Source organism: Neopelma chrysocephalum, unplaced genomic scaffold, assembly GCF_003984885.1.
Source record: "Neopelma chrysocephalum unplaced genomic scaffold, ASM398488v2 Primary Assembly neopelma1_74, whole genome shotgun sequence".
Lineage (NCBI taxonomy): Eukaryota > Metazoa > Chordata > Aves > Passeriformes > Pipridae > Neopelma > Neopelma chrysocephalum.
In genome coordinates this window covers 5255460-5279130 of record NW_020897735.1, presented here as the reverse complement: position 1 = coordinate 5279130, position 23671 = coordinate 5255460, and the positions used below count along the sequence as shown (strand labels likewise).

The 23671-nt window shown below is 40.8% G+C and overlaps 1 protein-coding gene across 24 annotated transcripts in view; it reads left to right on the top strand.

Annotated features, from left to right (window-relative positions):
• Window positions 1–23671, top strand: part of FNBP1 (formin binding protein 1) — a 98325-nt gene that overhangs the window by 14009 nt on the left and 60645 nt on the right. For 13 of the 24 annotated variants that reach the window (XM_027688056.1, XM_027688055.1, XM_027688071.1 and 10 more), the window contains exons 1-4: window positions 10671–10756; window positions 16827–16942; window positions 21322–21378; window positions 23424–23468. In XM_027688056.1, the coding sequence (XP_027543857.1) occupies window positions 10682–10756; window positions 16827–16942; window positions 21322–21378; window positions 23424–23468 (293 nt within the window). In that variant the 5' untranslated portion in view covers window positions 10671–10681. Of the gene's footprint in view, window positions 1–10670; window positions 10757–16826; window positions 16943–21321; window positions 21379–23423; window positions 23469–23671 lie in introns of those variants that run through there. The other 11 variants (XM_027688074.1, XM_027688072.1, XM_027688067.1 and 8 more) reach the window with 2 other exon arrangements.

The window sequence follows — 23671 nt, the reverse complement described above, 5'->3', positions numbered from 1 at the left end:
TCCAATGCATACAGAAGCCTTACACCCTTAGTCTTGAGCTCTGGTAAAGTAAATCTTCTCTTTTCTGATATTCTGCAGCGTTTTGTTGTTGTTTTTTTTTTTAACATCACGTTATTTTCCACTGTCCCCCCCGCTGCGTCCTCTTCCCGTGAGTAGATTATTTATTCTTAAAAACAGTTTGTTTTTGCCTCTCTTGCATTACTCATGAGATTTACTCACATCACCAAGTACTTTAGGATTTGCAACATTTGTTTCCAGAGATGCTGACTGAAGTGCAGTGTGATAACCTCTTGAGTCAGGAAGTGTCATGTTGAACAAGGGACTGTGTCGTGTAGGTCACTTGTGCCATAAAACCAGCAAATAACTTACTCTGAGAGACCCAGAGCACTGGGAGGAGATTTGCTGATAGTGACTTGGTAATTTAATAAAATGGCAGGACTTGGGGGGGGGGGGAAAGTGTTTTGAGGTGATGAGTTTTCCCAGTTGCATTTGCTCTGATGAACTGTAATATCCAAAGCCAGACATCTCTTCCACAAACATAAGAACTTGCCCCTTAATATCTTCCACTTTGGAAGATATTGTCTAATACTATTTTATTCCAGTAGTAAATGAATTGGAAGTGCATCTAGAAAGACTTCTGAGGAATGCCTCAGTGTCATTTACATAATGCCAATCCTTGTAGTACTTGGGCTTTCATTTAATAAGTGCGTTGCTTAAAGTATTGCACTGTCCCAGAAGTCCCACTTTTTCTTTTTTTAATTTAAATTTTTGTTTATTTTATGAACCTTGAGGTGATTGTCATCATTTGTTGCTGGAGATCCCACCCTCCTTGTGCTCCGTAGGTACTGCACAGTCCAGGCACTGATGGCCCATCTTGCAAATTTTGTGGTCTGAATTAAAGACAAGCAAGATTGGAAGGATGGAGCACAAGTCACACAAGGATGTAGAAATTACACACAGCTCTCAAACCTCTCCCATCTCATGACTCTTCTGATCTGGGCTAAAACATAGTAATTTCTCATGTGCCCACATTTGTTATGAAAGTTCTTATGTGTTGTGAAATTGTAACTACTTAATAGTTACTGTGCTCTGGGACAAACTTAAAAGTAAAATAGAGATCATCAATTTTATTGTATCTCCTTACATTGCAAATCAATATAGTATGCTGATAGACACCCAAAATAAATTGCACTAGAATTATAGTGTTCCCTGGATGCTATGAAAAGTCTGTGTGTATGACAGGCACATTTCAAAGAATTGTTTTTTTCAGTGTGCTAATTAATTCCCTTCAAATAAATAATCATGCAAAAAAATGAAATACAACATCAATATTTAATGGTATCTGCTTAAAACTCTCCCGGTCTAGACTTCTGAAGTTGTGCGTGGGTGATATTCACACATCCCTGATAAAGGGAGGATGGAATGTGTGTGTTTTCTTTTCATTTAAGGAGTGAATTACTCCTTAAAAATGGAATTATGAGGTGCCCTACATGGTCTTGCTCAAAGATAATGTAGAAGCAACTTCATCTCTCTGTGGAGGCCATTGCTCTGTGAATCCTCTGGATGCTCCCAGAAGGGGAGATTGTTTCCTGAATGGAACGAGCTCGTCTCCACCTTGCAGGCTCATCCAGTTGAAGCAAGTGTGCTAAAGTAATTTTGAAAGTGGGCTGTAATTTCTCTCTTACTGCAGGAAACAGTGAGCCCAAGTGACCGACATCTTATTCTGCACATCACACTGTTTCCTGTTCCTCTGCTGAGCAGAGCAGTGACGAGCTGACCTAAATTTATGGTTTTCTTGTGAGATGTCAGTCAGCTCTCTTGAGCTGTTTGCTGCAGTATTTTCATCTGTGAACTGTATTTGTTATTATTGTTGTGTTATCAGCTGCTGATGTTAAAGGCAGAATCATTCTTCCTTTAGAGAAGTGAATTTGTAATTGATTTCTGTACAATCTGTGGGCAAGGTTTATTCCACACAGACCTGCAGAGTTGGGGAATCCATTACTTTCTGGGCAAACACTTGTTAAATTTCTTCCCACGACAGTGGTAGAGCAGAGCAGCACTCTGCTTTGCCATCCTCTTTTTATACTTCATGGTTTGTTATTGCTGTGTTAGGAAAACACAAGTAGCAGGCTGTAATGTAAGCATTCCCTCTGTTTATTTGTTGTTGGTGGTGTGGTAGCCTTCCACTTGATCTTGCAGGAACGTGAGGAAAGGGGAAATCAGGATCACATATCTCTAGTTTCAGACACAAAATTCCACCCCATGTGCTCTGTGTGCAGCACACTTGTCTATGCCATAGTCTTAATAAAGCAATGAATTACGAAATATTCCTCTAAAACACGCTGTGTCACCACGGTGACCCAAACTTAACCAAGATCTCTCCGTTACGAAGATTTTAATAACGTTTAACCATGGTTTGTGTTAGTCCTTTGACTAATAACATCACACTGCATGTGGTGTGGTGGTCTTGGTTTTGTTTGTCTTTGAGACACAAGAATTCTTTTTATTACTGTCCCAGTAATCAGTCCAAAGTCCAGCAAGTGGCTTTGCACTTGAAAAACTGTAGCACCCTTTCAGGAAATATCTGCGGCGCCTCAGATTTTTTCAGCCTGCCAACACATTCAGAACACAGGACAAGCAGCTTAAGGTCTGAATGAGATTGTTCACCAAATGAGTTGGTGCAGCATATTAATTTGCTAGTGCTTCTAAATGCCTGCAGTGTTACAAGAGCCTGCAATGGCACTAAAATACCAGGAGCTTTGTTGGCTCTAAACTCCTTAAAAGAGAGTTTTAAATTCTTGTCTGCTTGCCGTAGCCTTACCAGCTTTATAAAGAATTTGGAGATCCTGTGTTTGAAAAAGGTTGTGCGTCCTGGGCTTTAGCAAAGTTAGTAAGAGCTTTTTCTGGTGGTATTAGTTGTCTTGGAGTTGAATTGTGCTCTAGGTTTTCCTTTATAGCTCATTATATGACCCTCGTATTAGTGCTTTCATCTAGATGCCAGTGGATACATTTATTGCATGTTTTGATATGTGTTTAATCTCAATGGAGAGTCAAGGATTTATATTGAAAAAATATTTGCCTTTGCAGTTAGGTAAACTAACATAAAGTGGTTTTAATGAGGCTGGATGCAGTCAACCTGATTTTATGTGTATTTTCGGTTTCATTTTGAGTTTGTAAGTTAGTATTTAAGTGCCAGAGTAGAACTGATATGAACAAAACCATTTTTCTTTTTTTTTTGTCTTTTGTAGTGAGCCAACACCCTCCTCCCCCAAAACCCATATTCTGCCTGGCAGTTGTTGGAGAGGGATATAAATCACTTTTTAAAAGTACAAAAAAGTTGAAAACTTTAGAAGTCTATTTTCAAGGTCTTAAAATAGATGCTTTTATTTCGAGATTGAACCCAAACACTTTAATGAGAGCTGCCTAGATGGGGAATGCAAATGATATTACCTGCTGCAGGTAATAACATCCATCCAAGGTTTATGAACTGGTTCACTGTTCAAAACTGGGAATTGAATAAAAGGCTGTTGCAGCTGCATGGAATGAAATTTTAAAAAACTGAAATCAAACGTTCAGTGCTGTCCCTTGTTTCAGTGATCCTGGATTTAGGTGAATATGGGATGGGCAGAAGCAAGTGGTCAGACTGGTGTGACATACGTGTGGTTTTTAATCTTGGCTCCAATAAGTACTGGTTTAAATTGTGTAGTGCTTTTCTTCACAACTGTGTCTAAAAACTGGATATAAAGGAGATTCTTTACTGCTGTGATTCCCATTGGGATTGTAAAGATGTGTGTTTCTTCATGCGTCGTGAAGGCTTGAAATATATGTCATGGTACCATCATTGTTATAGCATGACTTACAAAATATTCACATGGGTTTTTTTTTTTTTTTTGGAACTCAAGGACTTGAGATTGCTGTCACAAGAAAACCAGATGACCTCCTTTGCTCAGCTGGACTCGCCTGTCCAGCTCAGGAGCAGAATATCCTTGCTGAGGGAAGCAGTCCTCACTTAAAGGATCAGAGGAAGCTGCTCTTGCTTAGTATGGTGAAGTGCCATTTATTCCTGATGCTTGTGTTTTTTTCCAAGTCATATTGGTCAAAAGAGAGTATAATTGTTGACTTATTTCCATAAAATATTCTGTCTGTTTGACTTTGAGAGGCCAGAGGCTGTGGAGGGAGCCAGGCCAGAAGGTTTGGACAGTCAGCAGCTGCCCTACTTTCTAGAAACTGTAATTTTAGGTTGTCTTGGCTGGCACAGCGTGGTCAGCACACTGAACTTGAGCTTTGTCTGTTGGGGCTGGGAGTGTGGCCACACTGAGCATCCTTGTGGGACGGCCAGCAAACCAAACCACCGTGTCTCACTCGCTGGGCTGTGGTTCCCCACGTGTCTCTGACTTCTGTGAGCTGCTCCCAGTTTTGGATCTGTTGGAGTACAGGCAGCACTTAGCACAACAGGGTTGCTGTTAGATCTGGGGAGCCTTTGCTGCTGCTGAAACTTGCTTCAAATGTTCTCCGCTCAGGTGCTTGGGCAGCTAAAATTGATGGATGAGAGAGATAATGGTGTTATAAAACTCCAGTTCTCTGATTTTCACGAGTGTCGTTTATAGGGTAGGAAATGCTGATTTCTTCTGTTTTACAAGGCTTGGTGACGTGTGATCTCTCTGTTCTTGTGGGAATGTTTGGTTAGTGTGATGGAGTTAAATTTACCTCTTTCTCTTCAGATGAAGTGTCCTGTGAAGAATGTCAAGTATCCTTGAGTGAGCAGCCCGGATGACTCCATGTGCTGCTCTATTGACTCTGCAAACCTGAAAAGTGTGTGGGAGAACTTTCTCTTGTAGTCTAGCACGTAATTTAATTGATGTTTGTTTGGTAATTTGCCTCAGATTAAATTATTTATTGTCACTACTGAACAAATGCTTTGTGTGCTTGTGGTGGGTCAGCGCTTTGCACAATATTTTCCCTTCTTTATTCCACCTACTTTGATGCATTCATTTGTTTTTGCTGCGACATTGAGAACTGAGAGAGGCTTCTGTTGGAAGGAAAAGCAGAGCCAGTGGAGTTTGAGAGGCTTTACACAGTGATTATTTAGTTAAGGGAAATGCGATTACTTTTCCTCAGATTTAAACTTTGATGTAACACGAGTTCACACTATAATTAATGGGAGTTGTTACCTGAGGAGAAACTTCATAGAAATGGCCTCAAACTGAGCATGTGAGAACATGGGTATATGCTCTTTTCCTCCAAAGGAGAAGAAACTGAAGTTATTGGAGAATCCTCATTTATTGATGGCAATACATCCTTTGGTGCACAGGTGGATGATTCTGATAAGGATGTTAAAGGAGTGTCGTGGTTGCCATTTTCACAGTGGTGTGAAAGTTGGGTCTTATTGTAATAAAAAACCTCTGTTTGACAGACCCTAATGGATGGATTTAAGGAATAGAATCTCTACAGCTTTTCTTCAGCTCTTTGCTTATTTCCTATTTCTGGCCTAGTTCCAGAATTAATCCATTTTTTGACAGTGTTGCTTGAGTCCACAGAGTGGAGTGTATGAGCGGGTAATTCTGAATTATGAAATGCACTTTGAACAGAGTTTGTTAACAAATGTTGAAGTGACCAACTTTGTGTTGTTTGCAGGCATTTGAAATGTTATGTACTCAGACACTGTTGTTCAACCTATTGGTTTAGATTCCTGAGCCACATGTATCTCTGAGAATCCTCCTGTTTTGGAAACTTCACTATTTCTTGAAGCAGAGCAAAAGCACCTAATCTAATTTCTGGGTTAAAAATGGAATGCAATGGCAGATAGAAATACTTAAGGCGTAGCAGTAATCTTATTTGGTCCTGAGTGTGAAGTGGCCCTTGAAAAATCTAGGACTGTGTTTGTCATGTCATGGTATTTAAGGTATTAAATGCTTTTTGAATCTCATCTGCAAAGAAGTTTTTCAGCTGTTTGTTCCATTTAATTTGGAAACAAGAGGAGGGAACAGTCAGTTCAGATTTTCAACTTTTCATCTGAACTTTAGGGAAGGGCTTTGGACACTCTGAAGTGTGTGTGGAGGTATTTTTTATCCCTAGTTATTGCCATTACTCCAATGATTCCAGGAGGCAGCCTCAAGCTAAGCAGAATTAATAATTTTTACAACATTTTTCTTTTCCAAGTGTCTGCATAAACACCCCACAAGGACACTGTGCCTGCACTGGGGTTTGGTCAGTTCTGAGAGCTTCACAGCCAGAGGAGGAGGAGGAGAAAAGAATATCAGGAGTAAAGGCTGTTCTGTTTAATAAATAAATACATCTTTGCCTTAGCATCTGTATAGAAAAGAACTTTGCATACCTACTCAGTTCTACACCCAACAGATGATTTATTTAGTGGAGATTAGAAGATGATAAGTTTTTCTGTTGAGAATACCAGGCATACCTGACAAGATTTCTACTGTTTTGGTTTTTTTTAAATGTAACCCATTTGGGTTAACTTTGGCAGAGAGAGATCAAGGACTCTTACTCTGCAAAGTTTAACAATGTCACTGATTGTTTTTGAAGTGGTTATATAAAAATAACCAAATTAATCCCCCCAAACCAAGCACCCCCCCAAAAAAAAACCCAAACAACAAAACCTTACCCAAATATTACTTCTCCAAAGAATTCAACAGAATGGGATTGAAATGCAGGATTTTCTAAACTCCAGCTGTGTGCTCAGAGCTGTATCATATTCACAAAGGATTGATATTAATGACAAAATCATGTGCTTTGAATATACATAGAACAACTTGGATATTCTCCATGGTGAAGCCAGTATGGCATTGGTTTGCAAAGAACTTGGGCAAAAAGCTAATTTCTCCAATATACATTCCCACAGACTGCTACAGTTTGAAGCATTGTTCTTGTGGATAAGATTCTGCTATTTTAATTCAGTATGGTTTTGGATAAGAGGGCAGAATTGCCTTTTTTGTGTGTGTTCTTTTCAATGCATCAGCAGGCTTGTTTGTTTTTCCATTGTAGTTATCCATGCAATAAGCAGGAACATCTATGGCTCATTTTTAATAATTAGTTCACAGCTGCCCAAAGGGGAAACTGTGGGCAAGAGCTCTTGTTGATCTTTGTTTTAACAGCTGGTATTATTAAGGGAGAGCTTCACAGACTGGAGGGAAAAAAAAAAAAAGAGGATGAAAATCAGTCAAGAGTTAATCCAAGTTGTAGCCAGACACCAAAAGATTTACTGGGAATTAGTTCTAAAATTGCATTTGTTCAAATAATTTCGGAAGAAGCGAATGGGTGTGTATTAAATCGGGGAAGTGGGATGGTTCTGGGGAACAGTGAAAAATTGCAACATTTGTCAACTGAAAAACCTTCCTGGAACAACAGCAGCGTATATTTAGCATTGTTACCATGCTGCAGCTCCTGGGGGAGGCGGCTGGGGTCTGGAGCTCTGCTGAGGCTCATGATTTATACCCTCCCAGAAAGCAGAGCCCTCCACACCAGGATCTGCTCATTCTCAAAGCCCTTGTTTATAACACACGGAGCAGAGAATCCCTGTGGGTCCTTTCAGTCTGCAGCTCTGGATACTGTCAGCAAAAACCAAATCCTTGTCCCATTCCTGTTCCCCCAGGATGAGCAGAAGGATGAGGTTAGCATTGCTTTGTTTTGTTCCTTTTTTTTTTCCTTCAAATGAGTTTCCTTGGTATAATTAATGCTAATGGTAGACATACATCATCTCTCTGGCCCCAGTAGATTTTAGTAGTTATGAGCCTTTGCTTAGCTAATGAGTCTGGATTTTAAGGCCCAGATTCTGCTGTTAATCCCCATACCTAGTAGGAATAAGTTCACTTAAATAAGTTGCACTGCACTAGTATCACCAAAAGAAGCAGCATGTGCATGTTTGTCTTCAGTTTAAATAACTGAACAAGTACATAAAAAGGTTGAAATGCACTCAGTCCTTCCATAAAAATACTCTGGCCTTACATTTGGCATTAGTTGGGATTTCTCTCTTATTATCTTGTTCTTTAAGAGCTTTCTTATATCCTGGGTTGTAATTTGCACATTATAATGTATTTTGAAACAAAACCGTGTCTTGTTCTGGGGTTTCTTGCATGTATTTTATAAGCTGAATTGTATGTTTGAAAAAGAAGTGTTCCTTTCTGAATGGGCTGCTCGTGACAGATGGTTCTCATTGTGGCAAAGTCATGCAGTGCCTCAAACCTCAAAATGTATAAACTTATTTGAAGGAAATGAATTGCTGCTGCGGCCTGGCCATCTATGAAAAGTGTCCTTGGACATTGCAAACAGTGGGGTTTGAGCCTTGCCTTTTCCTTATTCAAAGAAAACTTTAAAATGCATTTTCAAGAGCCTGAAATTGTGACACCTCTAAGGAGAACATTTCCTCTTTCAGGAGATTTCACACAATTTCTAGATGGGTCTCCCACTGATAACAACAGGTGATGCCTCAATGTGATCTTTTCAGGTGATTGTTTGAATAAAACCAAAATAGCACCTATATAATGCTCCACACTAGATGGACTTCTGTCCATGCTGTCCAGGGCATGTAACCTACATAATTTCACATCAAAAATTCCCTTGTTCCAAGAAAACCAGGCTTCCCATTAGCTTTTTGCCTGCAAGAGGACCATCTTATTGTCTCTAACTATCCAGTATTCTTTGGCTCAGTTGCTGTTTCTCTTTATCACCTGTTGCTCATCAGCTCTGTCCTGCTGCAATTGAGCTCTCCCATCCTCCTGCCTTCCCACTTCGCAGAATTAATGGCTCCTCTCTTGTTATCTTACCTCTTTTCAGCATCTTTTTAAGTTGCTGCAGTACCAGTAACCACATCCTCTCTCGTATGGAACATCCCCTCTCTCACCTTCCTTCCTGGCTGCTGTGGTAACACCGTTACTTGCTCTGTTGCCATTGAGGGACCACAAGTTCTGCTTTACCACATCCTCTGCAGGATACAACAGGCAGGGGGAGGAGAAGGCTTGGTTTGACACCAGGATGGCAGAGGTGGAGGGTTTGGGGCTCCAATTGGTTTGGGCTCCAGTGAGGAAGGCTCTCCTGTAATGATAAGAGCAGCCCTTGGAGCCAAGACCAGGCGGTTTCTTGCAGGATCACCTGCTCCTGGAGCTCGTGGCCTCAATAACTCAGAGGCTTCTGGCTGCTGCAGAAAGGAGCAGTTTCAGTTCATGGTTTAAGCTGTCAGCAGAGAGAAGGAGACATTTAGTGTGTATGTGAACGCCTTGGCAGTTGGTGACACCGGTTGTACTCACAGGGCAGTGCCCTCCTGTGAACCACGTGCCCAGTTTTGCAAGGCTTCCATAATAGGTGTTAAAGTGGGTCACCACTGCCAGCATGTGGCTGTGCTCCCAGTGGCCTCTCCAGCAGGCAGAGGTGTCCAAGTGCTGACCTGTTGCTCGGTGCTGCTGCCCAGGGAGCCGCCCTCCCTCCCATCCCTGCTTTGGGAGCTTGGTGTTGGGTTTGTGCTGTTTGCTGTCGTGAGCTCTGTAACTACTACTGGGTTTTAGGGTCTGGTGTTGTGCATCTCTCGTACAACTAGGTCATAACCTACACCAATACAAAGACAAGCTCAGCCTTTCATTAGTGGGGGATGTATCTATGCAGCTCTGCTGCAGGTGGGTCTTTTTTTGAGATGTTACAATGCAATTGGTTCCCTGTCAACCCTGGAGATCTGGTGGTGCTCCCAGGACCAGGAAGGAATATTCATGTTGCTCTCCAGGTTCTGGCCTCTGCACCAAGTGCTCATGGCTTTTCTCAGAAGTGCTTCTTGTTTAAGCCAGGTTTCCATCAAGGTAGGGCTGAGGCATGGCCGAAACCTGCTCGTGGGACAGCACTTGGGCTTAATTAGCAGGAGGGGTCACTTGAGTTTGTGGAAGGTGGTTTTCAGGGTGGGGATGAGTGTGGTTGGTCTCAGGAGCAATTATAAGGGTTGCTCCGTGTTGCTGCCCTTTGCTTGTGCAAAGGGCCTTGCTATTATACTGGGGCAACAGTATTTTAAATCCAAATTAAAATTGGCATAAATATTAGAACTTGTTTTCCTTTACAGCTTCAGCAAAATGCTGAAGAGTAAACATTTCAAGGCTGAAATATAGCCCAGAAACTCCTTAATTCATAGTGTCTACTGGAACAAGCAGGACAATTAGAGGTGAGTTTATCTAGCAACATAAAAGGCATTTTAACATAAAACATACTCTGTTTCCACTCTTGATTGCTTTCGGGGAATTTCCCCTCACGCAAGTTTGAAATACACTCAGTTGCCTAATGATGCAGCAAAGAATCTTATTTTTGTTTCTGTGTTCTCCTAACTAGATTGAGTTCTGAGGTGACTAGAAGAGATAGAATAGTTAACCTTTAGAGCTTTACGGAGAGATGAATTTAGGAGATGGTGATGAAAGGAAGATGGAGATGTGCAAGGAAGATGCTGGGTTTTTTTTCCTGGGCTATTTATTATTCTTCTCAAGCAGAATTATGCCTGTTTAGGGATCTTGGTGAAAGGTCAGGGAGAATTTCTTTAATATTTAAAGGGTAAAATGAAATTATGCATGTGGACGGAGAAGTGATCTGCATGAGAAGTGCATGTGATCAGAAGAGAACCGGATACCCGGGGGAATGGAAGGGTAAATTCAGAAAACAACCAGCAGAGCCACAGCTTTGTGTGAGTCTAAAGCAGGCAGAGATGGTCTCCCTGCCCCATCGGTCTGTCCTCCATGGTGCTGTCACTGCTCCTTGTCTGTGCTGCCCAAAGGGAAAGGTCAGTGTCCTGTGCTCCATGTAAAACAGGGATGTTTGTTTAGTGTCATTAACTGAGGATTTCACTGACTGTTGCTGACAAGTATTGTGGGGGAAGTTGATTCTCATCAGTAGTGGCTGACTCAACAGATGCTGAATTGCTTTGGTATTTTCTGCTCATCTCTGTTTTCTGGAAGGCTCTTGCAGTGGTAGCCTATATTTTATGCATTTTCTTTCATTATTAATTTGCCTGGAGACTGTTAACATTTGCATATGGCTTTATTGTAGGTCCCTGAGGATCTGTGATCTGAATTCCCGTGTATTCTGCTGCACTGTAGTGCCATATGGGACCTACCCGAGCCTAGGCAGCTCTCATCATCTTGTTAATTATTTTTATAATTTGAAATTGTTAAACCATGGAATCTAAAAATGCAATTTAGAATTTGAACACTGTAATGTATTCTTGATCTTCACTTTAATTCCTTTTTGCTTATGAAAATGAATAAGAGTCTAAAAAAAAAGGGAGGGGGGGATGTTGCAGGAGGTATGAACCAGAGGTAAAAATTAGTGTTTAATTTCCCTATTCCTGCTTCTGTTTCTAAGGACAGCGGATAAACAACTAATTTTGTGAATCGAACTCTCTGAGAAGGAGGCAGTAGAAAGTCTTCAAATATTCTTGATGTTTAAGAATCATGGGTTGTTTGTTGTGTTGCTGGCTTAGAATTACAGGAATATGCTAAATATAAAGGGTTTGCTTTGCTGTTATTAGCATCTGAATTTTCAGCACATTCTTTCTTCATTCCTTGTCTCTGTATTAACACTCCTCTTAATTTCACACTCCTGCCCTGCTACCTGTGAAAGCAGCAGAAAGGGTGACAGTGTCAGTTCAGCCCCAACACTGGTACAGTAAACACTTCCAGCTCAGTCTAATCTGGGCAGGCTTGACAGGATGATTAAAACTGCAGAATTAATTGGTAAATTCTCCCAGAATCTACTGTTTTGTTCACGCTTGAAACCAAGTAGGAACCCCTGGGCCTTGTGACCTGGCTGTGTGGTGGAGCTGGGCCGGGTGAGTGTGTCTGGCTGTGAGAGACTGAGGCTGTAGCTCAAGAGAAGAGTGATGATGTCCCCTTTATTTCAGTCACTGTTGATGCTGAAGCTCCTTGGTGGCAAATTAAGGTCCATCACTGGATCTGAACACCCTGTGTTGAACTATTTTGCAATAGATGGAAGTGCTCTAGAAAGGGGAAGGAATCTCTTACTGAGCTGATCATCAAAGACCACATGAATAACATTTTATTGCTCAATAATTGGTTGTACTCCATGTTATATGGCTTAGAAATGGGAAGAGGGCTTTTGTTTTTCTTAATGACTAAGTTTCCTCTTCCCAAAACTACTTCGCCTTGCTGGGGAATGTGACTTCAGGAGAGCAGTTGAGATGTGAGGGGATTTGACAGCTTAAAGTAACCATTTAAGTGAAGCAAAGCAAATAGGCAGCACTATTTCCATTTTAAGCATTGTCAGGGTAACAAGCATGCAGCCGAATTTCAGAAGGAATGCATGGATGTGAGGTTATTTGGGCAGCAGTAAAAGTACTGGGAGAGAATTAATGGAAACAGAAATGAAGTTAGAAACACTCTTTGCCTTAGGGTTAAAATATTCAAAGCATTCTGGGTACTTGGATGTCAGGTTCCCACTCAAGTTAATGACTAAAAGTTCTACTTTCCTCTGTTGAGCTTCAGTTTTTGTGTGTGTGCTCCAGAATGTGTTGAGCTCTGAAAAAGTAGGAAGATGCTCTTTGTTTTAAGCAGCTCATAGCAGAGGCTCTGCTTTCCCACCTGTGTGAGTCAGGGGGGTCAGCTCGTGTATTCCAGCTCCTCCATCACCTGGGGAAGTGTTTGTACTGGCACGGGTTGCTGGCATTGGGATGCAGGTGGAGTCTGATGAAGGGGGATAAGTTACAGCTGTACAAGTAGTTTAATTACGTGCACATCTTGATTGTCAATTAGAAGCCTGTTCTTTTTAGTAAGCTGATATCACAGTAAGTACAGGGACTTGAAATTGGGAGGAGATGAGATTTGGCAGGTTGGAAGGACATAGTAATGTGAAAGTAGTGGGGGGAGCCTGCTGTGATACACAACACACTGTCAGTGCAGTATTTTGCTCAGAGTGTTCTTAGGTGTGAACCAGTCTCTGAGCCAAAAGAAAGTAGTGAATGCTTCTAGAAAATGTTTTGGTGTTTCCTTTTCGGAGAAAACAGGTGCAGTGTGACCTTTTGTTTCCCCCTCACTGTGGTCTGGAGGGAGCATTTTTACTGAACATTGCATCATACTTCTTGCCTTGTTTTCTTGCTTTTCTCGAATGCTAAAGCCCTGTGGAATTTATTGTCTTCTAATATTCTCCCTAACTGGAAGGGTGAGGAGACTGCAAAAAATGAACAGAGGAGAGTCTGTATATTGAAACAGAAAGCTGAAACAACAGCTCATGGAGGCATCTGAGCCCTCTTCCAGCTGATGGCTGAACCTGCAAACCTGCAGTAGCTAAAACCTTCAGCTGCTAAACCATCACTGGCAGGGCTGGTGCACTTTGTGCTGAAACCACTTGCTGTTCTCATTAGACTCCAGAATAATTGAGATTTTTTTTAACTCTTCAGTTTCCATGTGATAATGCATTTTGGTAATGAACCTTGGAGAAAGTAGATAAATTTTAAAGAAGTCTTTTCACTATTGATTATTTGAAGACATGATATGATTGTTAACTACTCTCAAAAAAATCTTCTTTTTAGAAATCCTGTGTTTGCATTGATTGCTTGTCTCCCTGGACTTAGGATTCCATGAATTAAAGGTTATGCTGTCTGATCAACACATTTTTGTGTACTCTGTCATCTGTATGATTCATTAGCTTTAGCTCAGAGCCTTTGCCTACCTTCAGGCTGCTGAGCAGATCCATGGAATCAGGAGGACTGTCTGTGTGGGGTCCCTCTGGCTGCATTGTCCTTCCTTTGGAGTTTGATGCTCAAAAGTGTTGCCAATTTTACTGACTTTTTTCCCTCCTCAAGGAACACAGCAAAGAGAAGGAATAGTGGAATGCATGACCCCAGAGTAACACAGTGTTTTGGGGCGTTGGCTGCTGAGTGAAATGGCACTTGGGCCAACACTGTTCCATGCCCGGAAAAGAACAGAAAGTCTTCTCTTTAGCAAATCTGCAGAGACCTAAACTTCCCCTTGCCTTGTGGAGGTCAGGGTTTGTACTTTATCTTGTTGAGGTTCTTCTTCTTAAAGCTTGGCATGGGGCAAATGTCTCAGCTCACTTTATAAATAGAAATTCAGCATCTTCCCCTGGTTGATCTCTCTGACAGCGGCACCGTGGTGTGTTCCCCTTACAGTGCTCCTCAGGGAGTTGTCTTTTGCCAAACTTGACATAGCAAGGCCCTGAAACAGTCCAGCAGGTCCCTCTGTGGGATAACAGCCCACACTGAGGCAGCTACCTGAAGGCATTTTTGGATTTTTATTCAAACTCTGATCTAAATGATGCTCTGAGAATTGATTCGGGGTGGTGATGGTGGGAGGTTTGGACAAGCCACCACCAAGGTTGCCTTTTCAGGGTGAACCTGCTCCATCTTCCTGTGCAGTCAGCAGTCTGGATTGCCTTGAAGGGCAGGATTTCCTTGAAAGGCATTCCTTCTGGTGGGAAACCTTGACCTTTCCTCTTTGGATGGGGTTACAGTAGGATAAGAAGTTAGTTCCTTAGTACAAGTATGATCAACCTGATGATGGTGGTTAAATTTGCTTACAGGGATTAGGGAGTGAATTTCCCTCCTTGAGTTTTCCCTTCTCAAAATCAGGAGTGTGTGAATGCATCTAAACTTGTGAGTAATGGACTGGCCCGTGGGGTATTTAGTTTATATGCATGTGTTTATGTTAAATAATGTAAATTGTGGAGGAGTAGGGTGTGGGAGAGCTGGAAGACCTCTTTATCAGAAACCTTAAAAAGGCCATGTTTGCACTGCTCTCCTGACACTGGTGTAATCCCAGAGATGGAGAGGTTGTATATTTGAAGCAGAGCAGAAGGTGCCTCGTTGTGCTGCATTGTACCCCAGGCAGCACATCGTGTTCCTGCCTGATTTGAGGAGAGATCCATCATGTTACCCATGACTTTGTCTTCTCCCCAGCTGTGAAGTTGTCTGAAATAAAGATTTGTATATACACAAATATGCACTGTTTTGGTCTGTGTCTTCCCTTTCTGCAGAATACCTACATCCTCTTTCTGAGTGACTGATGTTACATTGGTTCAAGATGATTTATGTAGCTGAAAGTCAGGCTTTTATTCTCTGTAGTTTACTTTTTTTTTTTTCAGTCACACTTAACCACTTTGTCATAGTTCTTGGAGTACAAGGCTCGGAAGTTCTTTAAGATTTTTGTAACTTTATACTATTACCCTTTCGCTGTTCTGCCACGAGTGCCTCTTTAATTGACTAAGACAGACATAATTTAAACTGAAGCTTGGTCTGGCTTGGCTGACTTGGTTTGAAATAGTACCTTTTGCTAAACCAGAGCAAATACACAGATGCACTGTGTGTCCTATTCCATGGGTATTTACCTGGTGCTTTAACTTGCTTCTTTTCAGGGTTTTGCAGATTTCCTCTAATATGGTTTCTATTTCTCCAATTCAAATTAGTTAAAGCAGTTTTATTAGCAGGTTTATTTTTCTTTATTAGCTCCTGTGTACACGACTGTGTCCAATGCTGGCAGAATCTCTCCTGCCCCCAGTGTGTAACACTGTCACTGCCAAATGTGCCACAGAGCAGAAAGTGGTGTTTGATTAAAGCAGCAGAATCAAAACCTAAGGCTTTGTTGTAGCATTCTGTTATTTTTCTGCTCTGTGTGTCTAAGGAAATGGGCTTTTATCGCTCTGATAAGTCAGTGGTACCTCTGCAAACTGAGTCACAAAGCCAAATTTTTTGCAGAGAAGCATCAGTTGTGTCAGAACCTTTTGGTTGTGGCAGCATCTGACCCAAATCTATTGCTGTGTGTAGTTTTTTGGAAACCATTGTAAATCTACCTTTTACTGCAGATATACAAACTTACTCTCTATATTCCCTTTAAACCATAGTGGAACCTGATGCCTAATAAGTCAGGCTGATATTAAAGCCCTTGTTTATTTTACACTGTGTTTCTGTCAGGATAAGTATTCAGTGTATCACAGTTTGAAATTATATTTCAAATCTTGTAGAAACATTAACTTCCACGAAGCTGTGTGGAATGGATGATTGTGGAATTTGAGTGTTGTTGAAGTAGGCAAATTTTGAAAAATGAGGTAATTATAGGTTCAATCTGAAGATAGTAATAAACTGTCTCAGATAACTAATTTGGATTTAGAGTTGCTTAATTTCTCTTGGCATTTGCAAATCCCAAACTGACTTGTGAAACGTTCTTGATTTTATTGAAAACATGTGTGACTGTTTCGGAGGGCAACAATATTTGAAGAACAAAGTAGCATCTGTATATAAATGGAGGTAGATGAGAAAACTTACTGAAAACATAGCTAGTGTCATTTTTGGGGGGCATCATTTGTTAGCATGTGTTCCATTTTAGAACAAAACAAACTATAGGGGAATTAAAGTCTGTTTTGTAAAAGGATTATTAGCTTTCTAAATGATATTTTAAATTCATAATGCCAACAAAGCTCAAGTCTATATTTCTCAGACTAAGATAAGAATTATTAATTGAAAGTAGACCTCAAATTCATGGAAGTGCTTTAATTCTTCGGAGTAAAATAAAATACTACCAAGAGTATCTATTTCTTATCCTTTGCCTAAGTATGTCTTTATATTAGAAGATGGTATTTAGTAGAAATGCCAGGATTTCTGGAATGAAACTGATTCAGAAATGAGGAAGGAAGAATGTTACTGAATGGATCTCATGTTAAAATACGGATTTCCATCGATTTAAAAACCTGTGTAGCTACAAAATATGTCTAACTGTGGTAATGGAAAATATTAATAACACTTTCTGTATAGCAATACTTTGTGTATTATTTCTAGTTATCTATGTTCAATGAGACTAAACTATTTTTTTTATGATTCATTGCAGGACCAGTTTGACAACTTAGAAAAACACACGCAGTGGGGTATTGATGTTCTGGAAAAGTACATCAAGTTTGTAAAAGAAAGAACAGAGATTGAACTCAGCTATGCAAAGCAGCTTAGGTAAGTGGATATGTAAAGTTCTGGACTTAAAGTTGCATCTGTTCAGAGCCTGTAATCAACTCTTAAGTTTGCTGTGATAGTGGTGATTTGGTTTATAATAATGGCTTTTAGAGAATAGCTTTGATTTAGAGGCTGGAAAGCAAAAGTTCATTTAAGATACTATTTTATTATCTGTGCTTTGCAGAAAGAAGGGTTATTTAGGTGACTGCGTAGCACACTGGGGCTTACTCACGATTTATGCATGATTAATGGCTCAGGCTTTGAGGCAGCATTGTAATATTTTCCATGAAATTAGGGCTGCTGCGTGTAAATGCTGAAGGGTTTAAGAATTCAGCAGAACAATGATCATTTGTTAGGCGAAGTTTAGGTTTTCTTTTAGTCAGACAGGCCCTTTCTGAAGGTGCGTAGGAGAAACTGCAGGTCAGAAAGTCAGACCCAGCCCTTGGAAGATTTGCCTGTGGAGTTAACCAGGTTGCAGCCTGAGATTTAAATTACAGCCTTGTAATCTTGCCATAGGTCTTGTGAGGTGTCTCCTAAACAGAGCAGAGATCTTTGTGAATTTATCTCAAATAATTCCTGCAAAGTACTTCCTACATGTCTGGTTCGACCATCAGGTTGTAGGTAGAGACGAGTGTGTGTGAACCAGACAGAGAAAACCTATTCCTTGAGGTCAGATCCAGTGTAAATGGGAAAGGGTGCTAAGAACCCTCCCACAGGGAGCAGATTTTACCCTGCTTTTCCCAGGAAAGTAATAAAAACTGAGAGGTGATCAGGGTTTAGAAGGGAGAACAACACACAGACAAGTCCTGCTGCTGCTGAGGGGCTGTGGGGCAACACAGTTGGTAGCCACTACTTTTAGTGATAAACTGGGAAGTGGTGGAGCTGACTGGGGAGAGTAGAGCAGGAATAATTCTTCCTAACACCTGCAGTAAATCCACACCTTTTTTCTTTTTTTAATTTGCATGATGATGATATATATTAGAACTTCTTCCATCTTCTCAGCGTTTAAAGAGATGGGGATCTGAGGTTTCAGTTTGTCTGTGTAGATCTAAAGCACAGTGTCTATTTGAAAGAAAAAAAATCACCCAGAATTTGCTTGTGTTCAAGTGGATTAGAGATGCACGATGGCCTGTGATTTACGAGGAGCTGGTGGTTGATAAATCCCTGCCTTGCTGGTGATGTGCCCTCCCAGGGGAATGCCACAAGGCTTCCCCAGGGCTTCTGTTAGAGACAAGCAGGAAATAGAAGATGACTCGTGCAGGAACAAATTGCTCACATCCTATGGAGATGAGCAGAGATTGAATTACCCAGGCAAAATGAGCTGGAAGAAAAGAGAGTGTGAGTGGACTGGGAAACCCCAGCAGAGTATCTGTGTGAGCTGGCCTGTCTTATGAACAATCCCCTGCCAGACTCACTGGGGTTCTTAGGACGACAAATTTCGGGTGTAAAGAGCATCATTATGAAAATGAACACACAAACAAAATGCTAAAGGAAAGTGAAAGATGGTTTTACCTGTCACCATCTAGAAACTGTGAGTTCCTGAGTTTTATATCTTATTCTGTCCTAGAATTCCAAAACAAACTTGGTCTGTTTGTTTCTTGCCTCTCTGTATTTTTATGGTTTGAGGACAAATACATCTGTCCCTGAGGAGCTCTTAAACACAGGGCTGCTTGGAGGCATCTGAGAAATTAGAGGTATAAAAGAAAAAAACAAGAATGTAGACTTGTCAAATATTGAGGTAAAACAGTGCCGGACATTAAGAAAGAATAATAAATCATGCATCTGCTTTTATTTAATAAGTCTCCTTGAGCCTGGTGCAAACCTTTCTTGTACCACATCCATTTGGTGCAGAAGGGCTGCAGCACATCACTGCATGTCATAATATGCAGAAGATACTGTTAAAAAGGAACAAGTTAATTCAGGTTACTCATGTGTACTGAACTCAAAATTTTATTTATAGTGTAAGGGAAGCTGCTGAAATTTATTTTCTTCTCTGAAACTTGTGTTTTCTGCTCAGTCCCTGGGCTCCCTAAATAGTTGTTTTTCCTCTTTGACTGTCTGTATTTCAGGCTGGTCATCTATTAAAGTTTAATTGGCTTTTATTTAAAAGTGCTCCTTTGCTTCCTCTTTATAATCCTGCAAATATGGATGTAATTGATGTGCTGGATGCTGTGCTCCAAGTGCTGGGGTGGTGTATCCTTGTCCTCCTTCCCTATCACCATTTCCCTTACAGCACACACAGCTGAAGCATCACAAAGGATGTCAAAACCCTTGCCTAATGTGATGATGGATACGTAGCCTTGAGGAAGATGTGCTGGAAAAATGCTTAAGATATCAGGATAATCTGAGAATCTGATGGGTGACAAATGTGAGAGAGAGAGGAAGATGTCAGACAAGTTGAAATGAGGGAGCAGAGAAACAAGCTGGAAAGGCAGAAAAAAATATGATGTAGAGTGAAAGGCAAATAGAAACACTCATGGAGACAGGTGCAAAGGGTAGCACAGAATCTTTCCAGAACTGGTGTTTTACTGCTGGTCATTGTTATTATGTGTTAGTTCCCTCTTTAGTCACTGTTGGCACTGAAAATGTCCCTGCTTCACGAGCTTGAACATGGGAAGTGCTGGAGTGTGGGTCATGACACTGCACTGTTGCTGAACTTTTGCAATACTTCTGGATTCAGAATAATTTTTGGGGGTTTTTTTGATGTGTATCGTGGTTAAAATCCTACATTTATTTTTAATTTTAGAAAAGGGGGGAAAAACTCAAATATATAGACTCTATTTAAGTGTTGTATAAAGTACATAGGAAAAAATAAAGCATTTAACCCAGATGCTAATCCTTGTTAAGTGGTGGTGGGTTTTTTTCCATGAAAGCAGACTAGATTTTTTTTTTCCTCAGCTCTGTAGCATTTCTACACCTTTAAAGATCCACAAGAAGCCAGTAGCTGTGTATGTCAGACTGAATTGGGCAGTGTGACAGTGCAGGGAGAAGGAGTAATGACTGTGTGTGAAAATGCCTTAATAGTGCATGTTTCCTTGTGGTTTTTTCCTTTCCTCTTCAAGCAGGTGCATGGAGGGAGGCATTCCTGTGGTCTGCAAAGGGTGATGTAAGATTTACTGTCATCATGCAGGACAGTTTGCAGAATTCTTCCCATGCTGGTGGTGTTTGGTGGAAGCTGCTGCCTGCAGAACTAGAGAAAAGTTTATTTTCTCAGAGCCTGATCTGTGAGAGAAGGCAGAGACTGGAAGGGAGATCCTCATTTGGATCCCTTCCAGTTGGGATACTTAAATTTTGAGGAACACATGTTTGTCTGTGCAAATCTGCCAGGGTTTTGGCTACTCCTCTATTTGGGCAGATGCTCCTTAATTCCTCGAGGAGAACAAAAGGAATAAGAAATGTGAGATGAGAGGCCCTGCTGTCTCCCACTCATCAGTAAAACCAGCATCAACAGGGAATGGGTTACACCTCTGAAAAAGCAGTTTCTTCACAACTAAATGTGTTCTGGGAGGCCTCCAAAGAGTTTGGCATGGATAAGTCATTGAAACATGGTCCTCCTTCAGACAAGGATTCCACCACTGCTCCTTGTATTCTGCTTTTAATTGTTGAAACAACCTTGTAAAGCTAAAACAAATGGCTTCCCTTTCACAATAGAGTGAGAGGCTGCCAGGAGGAACATTGTAGTAGGGCTGAGTTTAGGACACAGGAGCACTGAAAAGGCTTTAAAATTGCTGAGTAAGATTTGTCAGCTCTCTGGTGAGCACTGGTTGAAGGGTGCAGGGGGTTGTGTTGTGCTGCAGTGCAATATGGATGGTAAAGCTGAGCAAGGTGAGGTCAGGTGGGCAGCACTCCTTCATGAAACCCTGGATTTGCTGCTGGTGAGGGGTTTGCAGGGCAGTGAAAACCATATAATCACAGCAGATGTGCTCACAGTGATGTTCAGGTTTCTCAGTCAAGCTACAATCACTTGAAGGGCATATTGGTATTTTAAAATTAAATCATTAACTGGCTGTGGGGTAATGAGATGCAATCATCTGTGCTAATTGGGATAATCAAATTTCACACTTCCCCCAGCATTAGTTGATAATCACAAAATGATCCCCCTTTTGCCATCTCAGTGCAGCTTCCCACAGCTTTATGAAGGTTCTTCATTTCCTTCTAATCATCCTGCTAAAGGCAGGCAAACCTGGGGCACTGTGAACCCATTCTTTGGGTGTTACTGTGGCACAATCAAAGCCTGATTTCATTTGTACTTTGGGAAAGGTGTCAGGTCACTGCAGATAAAAACTGAAGTCCCCACAGAATGCAAAGATTATCCAGAAAATGTTAAGGGATATTTTAAAATTTAAATTAATTTAATTTGTCTGTATTTTTGATTTTAGGAATCTTTCAAAGAAATACCAACCCAAAAAGAACTCCAAAGAAGAGGAGGAATACAGGTATGGTCATGATCCACTGCTGGGTGAGCATGTTGATGGAGGAAGGGGAGAAGTTTGGGTCATCAATTAAGATTTGGCTTGTAAGGCAAAGATTTTAAAGTCAAGTGTAAAAATATAGAAGTCATAGATGCAGAAACAGCCTTGTGTGGTAGATACTAAGGAGTGGATCTTCAGAGTGTGGATTTGGTCTGTAACTTCTCAGTTCCCTTTATATATTATAGTTTCTGGATGCCTGGTTTGGGGCTTTTGTTTCATTTTTTGTTAATGTGCCTTAAAAACTTTAAGCCAGGCTGATCCTGGCTCTTTGAAGTGAACGTCCAAATTCATATCTGCTTTCAGCAGGAACAGAAACAGTTGTTAATTTTAGCATGAAACTTTAGCAGTCTGCCTGAGTATTAAATGACTCCAACGGGCTGACAACACAGATTAGTAACTTACTAAAGGGATAATGTTATAACACCATGGTGGTGTAGCAGACTTACAAAGTAGGGTGAAGGATATAGTTTTTACTCCCAGTATCCTGGGATGGAGGGACACACAAGGTGTTGCACAGCCTCACCTGTCCGCTGTTGATTCACCTGATGGACCACATGTCGCTAAGAACACTCTTGCCCTTGATGAAAATAAGGACAGTCTCTAAGGAGAACTTTCTAGAAGAAGACCTTCCCAACAGAGAGGCTGTAAGCCAGAGTGAGAACCTTTTTCCTTGGAGCACTGTGGCTCTGGGGTTTCTCAACCTCGGAGTGTTGTAATGCAGCTTTGAAGGAAGGCACGGCAGGGTCTGACCCTCAGCCTGGGATTGCAGGAGGCTGCTCTGCCTCTGGAGAGCCCAGCAGGAGCCTCAAACCCTTGACCTTGAAATTTGAAACATTTCAAATTACTTTGGATATGGATCCAACTGGATGATTATATTAATTTAGATTTTTGGGTCAGACCCCCAAGCTGCTCTGTATGGGGCTACTCCAGTGTCTTGTTTAAGAGAGATAACAGGCTTTTTATTTGCTTTTTAATTTATTTTTAGTAACATTGTTTGGGAATCAGTTAATTTATGCCATTGTTTCCTGAGATATCGGTATTTACACAAGGAAGCTTATGTTACCAGCACAGTGACTGCTTTGGTCTGTACCCAGGATTAGGGATAAATCTGCCTTTGGACAGCTCTACCATAAATGGGTATTTTGAGTTTACTACAACGTTTTTTGACACATCTTTAATAGCTGGAGAAGAATATTGGAGCTAAATGATTCTATGTGATGTGGCACAGAAGATCCTGTGTGTCCTTTGCCCTTTGTAAATGTAGTGTTCACCTCAGTGTAGTTTCTCCATGTCTCAAAACAATGTCTGGGGATTTGTCATGTGACCTTTGGGAGCCTCAGACGCTGCTTTGAGACAGCCTGGCTAAAAATCATCCATTTTCAAGCTTATTGTCAGTCTGTAGTTCTGTGGATTTGATCCCCCTTTTTGTTTTGCAGCTGGGATTTCTCTCATTTCACAGCTTGACTGTGAATGTGGTTTTAAGTCTCTTTTTTAAGTTTATTCTGTTGTTTTGTTTTTTTTCCTGATGCCTTTTTCATCTCTCCTTGTACCACTCCCCTTTATGTCCTCTAAATAGCTCCTCTTTACTTTGATTTTTTACCTTTAGATGATGTTATCAGTGCAGGCCACTACTATATAATAATAATAATAAAATAATAATAATAATAATATTTAATAACAGCTTTTCTGGAATGTACCAGTGTCTTGCTGCTGGGCACAGCCAGCTGGGATATTTAAATGCAGCTCTGTTGGCACTGATCTGAATATACCAGTGACATAATCTGCTGTTTTGAAATTATGTGCACAGATGTTTGTTTCTTCCTTTTAATAATACATGGAATGCTGCATAGGACATTATTTTATATTAAAAATAAACCTTGTAATGGAAGATACTAAAAATATGGGTTGACAATGAACACCTGGTTAGTAAACTCACTGCTTCTTTGAAAACTTTATAAACTGTAGCTGATTTAAATCTAATTTACGCTATGAAAAACTTTCTCTTCTAGGCTATGCTGGCCAAAATTTTGCTTGCTTAGACAGGATTTTGCCAGGTAGGATATACTGATGACTCTGTGCACTGAATTGTAGGACTTGAAAGAGTATAACTAGAAATGTTTGGTGAATAGAGATTAGAATGCTCAAGTCCCAGAGCTGTGCTGATAAAGAACCTGGCACTCTAAAGCGGTGATATTTTAAGAGCCAGTGTCAAACTGTCTAAATGGAGATAGATTTATCAGACAACTGTCAGTGTGTG